The sequence below is a fragment of the Thamnophis elegans genome, chromosome 15, assembly GCF_009769535.1.
Source record: "Thamnophis elegans isolate rThaEle1 chromosome 15, rThaEle1.pri, whole genome shotgun sequence".
NCBI lineage: Eukaryota > Metazoa > Chordata > Lepidosauria > Squamata > Colubridae > Thamnophis > Thamnophis elegans.
Window position 1 is genome coordinate 17,182,817 of NC_045555.1, and position 12,015 is coordinate 17,194,831.

Below are 12,015 nucleotides of genomic sequence, written 5' to 3' on the forward strand. Positions count from 1 at the left end.
CTCTTGACTTGTGTCAAATGGAAGCTTCTGCAGACATGTGGATTGTCCTAAGCACATTAAATGTTCAGAAGCCAAGGGGCCAAAATGTTCTCAAGCCCCTCGCCCCTGGCTTCTGCATTCTATATTCCTCCAATCCACCTTGAGGTGTTAAGTATTGGCATGCCACACCTTCTAGCAAATTGAATCGTACTCTTTCAAGCAGATGCCCCAATCCTCCTATACCTTTTTGATAAACCTACTGCTTTTCCATCTAACAGAGGTCTCCCTGGCTTCCTTTCTTTCTTGGGCACATCATCATCTGTTTTACAGTGGCAATAACTTTGTCTCTGAATCCCTGCGTTGAGCAAATCCTGCCCTCCAAACCAGTGGTGAAATTCAATTTTTTTCCTTATTGGTTCTGTGGGCGTGGCTTGGTGGGTGTGGTGTGGCTTGGTGGGCGTGGCTTGATGGGCGTGGCAGGGGAAGGATACTGCAAAATCTCCATTCCCACCCCACTCTGGGGTCAGGCAGAGGTGGCATTTGCCGGTTCTCCAAACTACTCAAAATATCCACTACCAGGACCTGTCAGTACCTGCTGGATTTCAATTCTGCTCCAAACCCCAACTTTTACAACAATGGGGAACCAAAGGTTTTGAACATTAAGCAGATTAAGCACATGCTTAGGGCACCAGGCCCAAGGGGGCACCACGAAGTTGAGGAAAAAAAACCCAATGAAGATTTGTCCAGTATGTATAAAGAAGGGGTGGGGGCACCAGGTTTTATCAGTGTTTAGAGTACCAGTGTGTATATATGGGGATCATTACACAGGATCAGTTAATAATATAGATGCAGAGCAGTTAATATTAGTAGGAGATGACACCGATGTTCCAAATAGCTAACTTGCATTCTCAAGCTAAGCTTTTATCTACTCAATCCTCTTTTTTTTTTTTTTTTTACTAATGCTGTGACACCCACAGAGACCTTACTCACAAATAATGGCCATCATGGAGTTGAAATTCCCAATGTTGAAGCATTCTCTTGCCACATCAATGAAAAATTCCACAATTCTTGTTCGTTGCTTTTTTTTCACCACCTGAAACATTAAAAGGATGTTCGGTGAGAAGAGGGGAACCGTACTAATCATCTCCTTTTAATGACCCCCATAATCCCTTGCGGGGTGGAGTCTGGGCAATGGAATAAAGCTAAGTGTTTACTGGCCAGATGCCCATCTTGTCACCAATGCGGATTTTTCCCCCCAGGAGAAATATTCTCATTGTGCCCAGAGACAGAAATAATTGCCTCTACCTAGGACTGAACTCACAGCCTCCTGATTGTGAGGTGAGACCTCTACCTCTAGACCACCATACCACTTGGGAACCGTACTAATACCACAGGAATATCAAACTAATAGCAGAGGCAACACATTTGTTGGAAAATTAACAGGATCAATTCCATTTTTCATGGAAGTCTTCGGGGTTAGGCAATAAATTGAGTTTCTCTTCTCTCTTTTAGGAAAACACCAAATCCTGCATGTTGAGTGGTTAGGTGCTAAGTGTGATCCCCTGCTTCAGGTATTCAGGGTCTTAAGTGCTTCTGAACTAGCAAGAATTCAAATAATTTCCTTCTAATCAGGACAAGGAATGCGTGAAAAAAAAATGCCTCTGGTGAGCTAAATGCTGAAAAGTATTTAAATTTTCTAGCCTTAAAGAGAGAAACTGCCAAATACCTTGTCCTGCCTCTAAAAAGGGAAGATTGCTTTGATCCTGTAGGGTCATTATGACACCGAGAAGCCATAATCCAGCTTTTTAAGTGTCATACTTGATGCAGAACATATTCTACCCTAAAACAAAACATTCCTCGCTTCAAATATGCAAAATAAATGAAACCAATAAGCTTAAAAGCTGATTTGATTTGACTTAATTACAAGCGCTGTTGAATTCAGGTTTGGATTATCTCCCGATTACATAGTTTATTACACAGATCCCACAAGGACTTCGAGATATTTCCTCCCAACCATGCTCTTAGGTCAACAATGCCAATTATCCTTTAATACACTGAGGTGCTTTTCTGCATAAAATATGGGCAATCAGCCGAGAACGGGCCACGCAATGCATTTCATATCTGACCATGCTCTACTTGGCCATTTGGAGGTCTCTGATAACCAGAGACCGTCCAGATTGACCAGTATGATGCGGGGATATCTGCAACAAACTCTTAATTCCCCACCCCCCTGCTCTTTTGGTTTTGAAGATTGTGGTTTGAGTGGCGGGTATTAAGATCCAAGGCAACTGTTCTACTGTTTCATCTGTATCCAAAGCAAGGAAGGGCTGTGTATCACACAGATGACATTTCCCTCTGAATTCAAAAGGTTCATCCGTGGTTCCATGTTGATGTTGAAAAGTAGAAGGCAGAGGTGGGCTTCACATAATTTAACAACCGGTTTGCCTGTTGTGGCCCACCAATGGCCAGCGGAACTGGCAGCAGAGTCGGACAGTGAGGAGGTTGGGGAGGAGCATGGGCCAGTCCTGGAGGCTGGGGAAGGGTCGGACGAGAGCTCTGCATCAGAGGCAGAGACGGGGCCAAGGCCATCCGGCAATGATCAGTTGCTTACGGTGCTAGACAGCAGTGAGGCAGAGGAACAGCTGGAGCCTGTTCCCAGTGTGCGCATGCACAGAGCTGCCAGAAGAAAAGAACAACTCAGAAATCAGGGTCGACTTGGGAGTAAAGTCATAAGTGGAAGGTGATTGCCCCCTCCCATAGGAAATAAAAGAGGAGTGAAAGGGGAGTAGGCTTTTGCATGAAACAATTTGTTTGTTCAGTTGTTAGATTAGTTTCAGGAGTGTGAAGATCTGTCCGTGAATCTCAGAGACTCTGGGCCCAGTCTTTCCTTGCACAGCACCTCATTTGGAAAATATTCACATGGCAGCTTTCCAAGATAGATAAGGTCTGTAGTCATAAATATTCCTTTCAAATACTGTTTGCCAGGCCTCGCTGAATAGAAATGAGAGGAATTCACATTTGTTTAATAAAAGGGGTTTTATTTTTGTCGGTACCAGGAATCTGCTTCATGCTTTTTGGGGAAGCCTAGGTCATAACATTGCCTAGTGCAGAACCAAAAATGTGTGTGTGTCTTCTGCGCTTGCGTGCAGCTGAAGCAGGAGACCTTATTACCATTTCAGACAAAGGGTTGTCCAGTCTCTTCTTAAACACTTCTGGTGATGAAGCACCCACAACTTCTGAAGGCAAGCTGTTCTACTGGTTAATTGTCCTCCCTATTAGAAAGCTTTTCCTTAATTCCAGGTTGCTTCTCTCCTTGATTAGTTTCCACCCATCGATTCTTGTCTTGCCTTCTGGTGCCTTGGAAAATAAGTTGACCCGTCTTCTTTGTGGCAGCCCCTCAAACACTGGAAGACATGTCACCCCTAGTCCTTCTTTTCTCTAGACTAGCCATACCCAAATCCTGCAAAGGTTCTTCATATGTTTTAGTCTCCAGGCCTTTAATCATCTTAGTTGCTCTTCTCTGCATTTTTTTCCAAAGTCTCAACATCTTTTTTGTAATGCAGGGACCAAAATTGGATGCAGGATTACAGGTGTCGCTTTACTAAGGCTTAATAAATCGGTCCTAATGCTTCGTGTGATTTTGATTCACTGCTCCAATAGCAGGCAATTTTGGAAAAGTGTATGATAACTTGGAAAACAGACTGATAATGTCTTAACTCTCCAGCATGAATCAGGTCTAAGTACTTCAATGAAAGTCGCAGCTAAATAAAGAAAAGCATATTTAAGGTCGACAGGAGTGTTCTGCTTGCATGTGAATCAGCTATTCTCAAAACAGAGACATTGCACCGGTCAGGAGAACATCCATCCCCCAGTTCTTTTCTCCTGTGGATACTTACCTTACAAATCTCTGTCGCCACCAACATACTGAGGCAGTTAAACCAATTGTCATAGGCTTCGAGAGTGTAGGTCTTCGTAACATCGCTTCGGCACTAAAAAAAATCAAACATCCGCAGTTAGACCTGAATTGAAATGAGGGTACCGCTTCCAACAAAGTCTTGGTCTCATCTTCATAAGTAAGCCCAGCTTAGATGAATGTGTAACAGATTAAAAGAGTTGGAAGGGACCTTGTAGGTCATCCAGTCCAACCCCACCCACCCACCCAAACAGGAGACCTTACACCATTTCTGACAGATGGCAGTCCAGTCTCTTCTTGAAAGCTTAGTATAGCATTTTTAGTAGTTTAGTACTTTTTTTAAAAAAATTTTTTTAAAAAAATGGATGTCTCCCAAATAGCAACCTGCTTTTAGGAGATTCTGAGTGTGCGTGCAAAACAGTGATAGGATTTTCACAGTCCAAATGTACACCCTGTCTATAGGTAGTCCTTGCACGCCCCCATGAGTTGGCCTTTTGTCACCATTCCTATGTAGGTCTTCCAGATTATTTTTCTTGATTATTTAAGAAAATTTGTATGGCCGCTCCACCAGGATATTCAGCTGGTTCTCTCCAGTTTGGGCGAACTGGTAGTGGTGGCTGCATGAGGCCCCACCCACCCACCATAATGTAATGTGTGAGCACTCTGCATGCACAGACACAGTGCGTGTGAGAAAATCATGCACGCATGTGCACACACATTTGCGAACTGGTAGGGAGGGTAAATGAATCCCACCACTGTGCCCCACTCATTCTTAGTAGCTCTGGGAAACTAGAGCCAAGGTGGCGCAGTGGTTAAATGCAGCACTGCAGGCTACTTCAGCTGACTGCAGATCTGCAGTTCAGCTGTTCAAATCTCACTGGCTCAGGGTTGACTCAGCCTTCCATCCTTCCGAGATGGGTAAAATGAGGACCCGGATTGTTGTTGGGGGCAATATGCTGACTCTGTAAACCGCTTAGAGAGGGCTGAAAGCCCTATGAAGCGGTATATAAGTCTAACTGCTATTGCTATTGCTAACTTACATTATTATTTTTTTAAAACACACAATATAGAAACAATAAAAACAATAACCCACAACCCAACCCCCACAATAACAATAAAATGATCCACTTGATGGGCTCCATCCCACTCTGGGGTTCTCCAAGCCTGTTGGAAATGCCAGGTCTTCAGGGCCTTGCAATGAGGGTCAAAGTGGGGGCCAGTCTAATTTCTGAAGGGATGATGCTCCACAGGGAGGGAGCCACCACAGAGAAGGCCCTTCTTCTGGGTCCCACCAGATGGACCATCTTAAAAGAGGGGAACCCACTTGGTAGGTTGGATAGATGTCACCAGGAAAGGATAGTCCTTCAGATAATCTGGTCCCAAGCAATGCAGGGCTTTGAAGGTGGCAACTGACACCTTGAATTGTATCCGGAAGCAGTTCGGCAGTCAATGTAGCTCCCGCAGCCGCATTGGCTGCCAATCTGCTTCCGGATACAATGACACCTCTGCACATCTGGATCCTCACAAAATCATACGAGCCGCTGCATTTTGAACCAATTGAGGCTTCCTGATACTTTTCAAGAGCAGTCCCAGGAAGAGTCTGCTGCTACAGTCAAGACGGGTGGCGACTAGGGCATGACTAGAGATTGTGGGTTAATCTTTCTATTTCCCATGTCCGCTTCATTCAAATTTTGAAACTCACCTTGTGGTTATCCAGAGAATCCACGTGACTGACTATCTGCATGAGATCTTCTGGGTAAATGTTGCTTACCCTCTCCTAAAACAAACAAAAAAAGATGATCAAGATCACAGATGTGCAAAGAAGACACCGATGTAACATTCAGAGGTGTGTTTTCATCCCAATGTAGACAACTGCCTATACACTTGGAACAAAGCCTTGTTTAAAAATGAACATTTTGTCTTAGTCTCATGAGCGTAGCTGTTTTTCATTCTTATATATGTTAGAGCAGTAAAGAGCTGGCAAGTGACAAGTTACACAAACTTTTTGAGTTCTGATAAAGCCGTTCTCTTGTTCTGACCTAGGTTTCCTTAACAAGCAAGAAGCAGAGTCTTGGTCCCAGCAAAACCCCTTTTATTTACACAATTGTGAATTCCTTTCATTCATAGTCAGCAAAGCTTAGCAAACAGTCTTTCAGAGGAATAGTTATCAACATGCACCTTATTTCGTTTGGCGAGCTGCCGAATAACTAATTTCCAAATGTAAGACAAGGCAAAACTTGGTCTCTTATAGTTACAAACATATTTTTTCTCTCGACACAACTGAATGAACAAATTGTTTCCTGCAAAAGCCCCCTCCCCGTTCACTCCTCTTTTGTTTCCCATGGGAGGAGCCAATCACAAGGCGTGGCTTTACTCTTAAGTCGACCCTGCTTTCTTAGTTGTTCTTGTCTTCTGGCAGCTCTGTGCATGCGCACACTGGGAACAGGCTCCAGCTGTTCCTCTGCCTCACTGCTGTCTAGCTCCCTCTCTGCCTCCAATGCAGAGCCCCCGTCTGAGCTTTCCTCAGCCCTCAGGACTGGCCCATGTTCCTCCCCAACCTCCTCACTCTCCGACTGCTGCCAGCTCTGCAGGCCACTGGCAGGCCACAACATCTCTGTACTTGCCCATCATCTTTCTCCCCTCTTGGAGTAGCTTTTCTAAAACAGCTGGTCTCGAATCAGAGAATTTGGGATGTCATGAAGCAAAGAAAGGACAAGGCAGGGCTCACTCACCAGTTCGATGTGTGTTAGCTGCTGCGCAAGGACCAGAGGGTCACAGCACACACTCAGAATGTCCTTCTGGGATGCCTGTGGCTTAGTCTTGAGGATGGCACCCTTCTCGGTCACCGGTTGGCGAAACTTTTCTCGGATCTCTTGGTACTGATTGCGGGCAGCAAGAGCCATCAGAAGATCTTGGGTCATCTGGCTGATGATCTTCTTGACTGTTCCATTTTCCTAATCCATAAAATAGATAAGAGTTGATTGAGAATGGGCAAATTATCCTGGGCAGGGCATTGGAGTAGAAGACCTCCAAGGCAGTGGTGAAATCCTTTTTTTTACTACTATGTAACTGGGGGATCAAAAGACAGAAACTCTTTAACAATGTCATGCTGGAGCAAGGTTGGACTAGATGATCTTCAGGTCCCTTCCAGCCCTGGATTATCCTCTGAAGCTGTGTTTAGTGCCAGGTTTGTAGTCCTTCTTTCCCCTCCTTTTTCCCTCCCTCCCTCCCTTTCTTTCTTTTACTTTCTTTCTCCTCCCTCCCTCCCGACCCTCCTTCTCTCTCTTTCTCAGCACCCCCACCCCTCTTTTTTAGCCTACAGGCTTCAGGGAACCCTGCTGGGAGCAAAAATGAACCCCCACACCCGTGTTTCCAGAGAACCTGTAGTAAAAAAAATGCTTAAAAAGTAAAAAAAAAAAAAAAGAGTTCCGAAGATCAGCTGTGTGACATGCGATCGTAGGAACTTTTTTCAATTACTTTTTTTAAGTATTTTTTTTACTACTGGTTCTGTGAACCAGCCCAAATCAGTAGCATTTTCACCCCTGCTCCAAGGGCCCCTTCCAACTTGGTGATTCCGTACAGGTAGAACCTCTCCTTACAACGGTTCGTTTGGAGTTTCAATGGCGGTGAGGGGAAAAAGAGACAATCATTTTTACACACTTAAGACTTGCAACATCCCCATGGTCACGTGATCCAAATTTGGATGCTTGAGCACTGGCATGTACTTATTGCAGTGTCCTGGGGGGGGGTGTCACATGATCCCTTTTTGGGGACCTTTTTTGGAGAAGGAAAGCCAGATTCACTGAACAGCCGTGTTACTAATTTAGCAACTAGAGTGATTTACTTAACGGCGAGGACAAAGGTAGTAAAATGGGGGCAAAGCTCACTTAACAACCATCTTGCTTAGCAATAGAAATTTGGGGCTCAATTGTCATCGTAGGTTGAGGACTACCTGTATGAATTCTGTAAAATATTATTAAAAGGCTGATAGGTTTAGAATTCAATCTCAAGCAAACTATTTTTTCCTGCCAAATTTGCATAAGGCCACCACTATTCATCTATGGATTTTCATCACTGAGAAATATTCCAAGGCTACAAAATTATTGCTTATATTATAATAGAATATAATAGAATAACAGAGTTGGAAGGGACCTTGGAGGTCTTCTAGTCCAACCCCCTGCTTAGACAGGAAAACCTACACCGGTTCAGACAAGGTTATGGTTGTCCAACATCTTCTTAAAAACTTCCAGTGTTGCAGCACTCATAACTTCTGGAGGCAAGTTGTTCCACTGATGAATTGTTCTAACTATCAGGAAATTTCTCCTTAGTTCTAGGTTGCTTCTCTCCTTGATTAGTTTCCAGCTTCTTGTTGTCAGGTGCTTTAGAGAATAGTTTGACTTCCTCTTCTTTGTGGCAACCCCTGAGATATTGGAACATTGCTATCATGTCTCCCCTAGTCCTTCTTTTCATTAAACTAGACATACTCAGTTGCTGCAACTGTTCTTTATATGTTTTAGCCACCAGTCCCCTAATCCTCTTTGTTGCTCTTCTCTGCACTCCTTCTAGAGTCTCAATATATTTTTGACATCATGGTGACCAAAACCAAATGCAGTATTCCAAGTGTGGCCTTTCCAAGGCATTATAAAGTGGTATTAACACTTCATGTGATCTTGATTCTATCCCTCTGTTGATGCAGCCTAGAACTGTTTCGGCTTTTTTTGGCAGCTGCTGCACATATTTAAGTGATTGTGCACCGTGACTCCAAGATCCCTCTCACAGTTACTTCTATTGAGCAAGATACCACCTATACTGTACCTGTGCATTTTGTTTTTCTTGCCTAAATGTAGAATCTTACTTTTTTCACCATTGTATTTCATTTTGTTAGATGGTTCCCAATGTTCAAGTCTGTCAAGATCCTTCTGTATCTTAAGCCTATCTTCTGGAGTGTTGGCTGTTCCTGCTACCTTGGTGTTGTCTGCAAATTTGATGAGTTCCCCATCTATCCCCTTGTCCAAGTCATTGGTGAATATGTTGAAGAGTTCTGGGCCTAAAACAGAGCCTTGGGGTACTCATAGTCTTCCCTAGCTATGGACTAGTGCTGCATTATATTTATAGCTGCATTGTATATGGGTCTTGCTGCCTCCGTCTTCTCTTTATACAGGTAGACCTCGACTTACGAACTGCAAATGAGCCCAATTTTTTTGCTGCTCACTGAGATGTTTAGTTAAGTGAATCTTTTTCCGTTTTATGACCTTTCTTCCCACAGTTGTTAAGCGAATCAAAGTGCTCATTTTTTAAAAAAAAAAAAACATTCTTCATGGGTAAACTGGTTATCGGTGTAATACGTAGCCCAGCCGAAGTCCTGCTGTAGGTATTTCCCACCTGCCATCTTGGAGACAGACTCTGGCTTCCTTAATTAGATCTAACCAGTTATGGTGCCATTGTAACTGGAAGATTAAGATGCATTCTCATTGATGATGTAGATCAGGGGTGTCAAACTCAAGGCCCACGGGCCGGAACTGGCCCATGGCATACTTAGATCTGGCCCGTGGGGTCGCCCTGGAAACAGAAGGACTGGCCCACGGTGCTTCTGCCAGTGAAAACAGGCTCCTGAGCACTGTTTTCTGCTGCTACGGCCTTTGGCAACCCTCTGCCAGTGAAAACGGAGCAGAGGGTTGCAGGAGGCTGTGGCAGTAGAAAATGGAACTCGGGAGCCCATTTTTGCTGGGAGAGTGCTTGGGCCACCACAGGCACCCCCGATATGAGTGATGTGGAGCTAGCCACGCCCACCCTGGTCACACCCACCCTGACCACACCCACCCTGGCCCCTAGAGGTCAAACACAACCCTGATGTGGCCCTCAATGAAATTAAGTTTGACACCCTGATGTAGATGCTAACATACTTTTTTTTTTTGGTATCTTAATTGGGATCTCCAAAACATGCTTAATGGACTTTGGTTAAACCTCTTCATCCTGCCTACGTAGGCGTGAATGCTTCATGAGGTTAAGCATCTACGTTCAGGCCTGAAACTTGAAAGGACAAGTTGATATAATAATGTGCTTCCTTGTTCCTGAAATTTTAGCCATGTCTGCATTTTTGCCTACTTAGATACGAAGAACCATACAACAATGACCACATTTTAAAAAAAATTAAATGTATTTCTTTTAAAAAAGGAATAACAAATAACTGTAGGGAGACACTATAGGGAGATGTAAGGGACACATGGCTCAGTGGCTAAGATGCTGAGCTTGTCAATCGGAAGGATGACAGTTCAGCGGTTCAAATCCCTAGTGGCGTGTAATGAAGTAAGCAAGGGTTGGCATTTGGGGATTTGAAAAACTGGGCAGAATCCTAGCTAGAGGATCGCCCGAACCCGTGCGAACCCCCAGCAGCTCACCCCTGCTAACATGCATCCATCTCCAGTTTTAGATATTTTTTTCATGAATTTCGGGACTAGGAACCGTGAGTTTATTACAAAATAAAATAAAATGAAGAAAAGGAGGGACAGGTTTGTACACTAATCCTGGCCACATTCTTGGGTTCTGGATGCTTTAGACATTCCAGCAGAAACTCAGGTTAGATTCCGACCAGAATAACAGAGTTGGAAGGGACCTTGGAGGTCTTCTAGTCCAACCTTCTGCTCAATCAGGAGACCCTATACTTGTGATGGCAAACCTATGGCATGCGTTCCAGGGGTGGCACACAGAGCCTTCTCTGTGGGCACACAAGCCATCCTCCAAATGTGGTTTTTTGGCCTGAAAAATGGGGGGGGGTGTTTCCTGAAAAATGGCCTACAAACAGTCTGAAAAACAGCCTGAAAATGGCCCCCCAAACACCCCAAAAACAGGCATGTGCACACCGACCTGCTGGTCTTTGTGTTTCTGGCACTCTGGCGAACATGCATGTTCTGGTTTGGGCACTCTGTGCCAAAAAGTTTCGCCATCACTGCCCTATACCATTTTTGACAAAGAGTTGTCCAATCTTAGAAACCTTCAGTGATGGAGCACACAGAATTTCTGGAGTCAAGCCATTCCACTGATTAATTGTTCCATCAGGAAAACCCTTAGAATATCCTATTGGTGCCACATCCCAATACAGCCACTTCTGACCCTGTGTAGTTTTGTTATTGCCAGCTTATTTTTTTTTTCCTTTTCCTTTTTAATTTTTTTTTAAATTAAATTTTGTTTGCTGCTCATTTTGCTTTGAGGCAACTCTGGACAACTTACACCATTAAAAGTAATAAAAACCACAAAACCAGTTCTCTGTCATCGCCCTTCGCATGGGCCTTTTTATGACACCTTTTTTCTTTAATCAGATGTAGCCTCACCCACGGGAGGCCTATTTTGGGAAAAGCAGCCAATTAAACCTGACTGCCAAAGAAAACAAGAATATCCTTGGAGTTTACCAGTTTTGAAAGCATGTGCTTGCAAGCATGTTTTTAATCATCTGCCATATGACATCCACCATGGCTTCTCAGCCTCATGATGTGACATTCCAGTAAACAGCTGGACTGACGAATTGAAACATGTCCGGCTGAGGACACTTTTAATAGTTAAGTGTCAACTTTAATCATCTAAGGTGCCATCTGCTTTATAGCTATTAATTTTTTAATAAGCGCAGACTCAATTACTCTTAAAGCATTATGACCAATCTCAAAACATCACGTTCTTTATTTTTATTTTTTTTAAAAGAGGGCCTTATTATCTTTACATTTTGCATTACTTAATAGCGCATGGAACGTGCTTCAAAAATCACTTAACAGAAACATCTTGGCCCTCATATGAAGGGGAGTGCAAACATTCATCCAAGCAAACTGACCTGCTGGAGGAGATTTGGTTGGAACCAAAAATAAAGATTAGGTTCTTCAAAGCAGCAGTCAAAAAAATGGACTGTTTTAATGAGTTGCAAAGAGGTGCTTCGTCATGTCTGAACCACTTGTCTGTGGAGATTCTTAGTCATCCAAGTCATGGGTTATCCCAAAGATGCTTTTTCAAGAGGCAACTGACTTTGGTTTTCTTTGAAGACGTTTCGCTTCTGATCCAAGAAGCTTCTTCAGAACTGAATCAGAACTGAAGAAGCTTCTTGGATGAGAAGCAAAACGTTTCCAAAAAAGAAAAAAAAG

At 43.7% G+C, this 12,015-nt stretch overlaps 1 protein-coding gene across 1 annotated transcript in view; it reads right to left on the reverse strand.

The window, feature by feature from the left end:
• The window catches only part of RASGEF1A (RasGEF domain family member 1A), a 69,521-nt gene that overhangs the window by 10,309 nt on the left and 47,197 nt on the right, over positions 1-12,015 (reverse strand). The window contains exons 5-8 of the mRNA XM_032232046.1: positions 6,625-6,846; positions 5,595-5,669; positions 3,876-3,968; positions 970-1,072 (exon numbers count right to left, since the gene is read on the reverse strand). Of these exons, the coding sequence (XP_032087937.1) occupies positions 970-1,072; positions 3,876-3,968; positions 5,595-5,669; positions 6,625-6,846 (493 nt within the window). The remainder of the gene's footprint in view (positions 1-969; positions 1,073-3,875; positions 3,969-5,594; positions 5,670-6,624; positions 6,847-12,015) is intronic.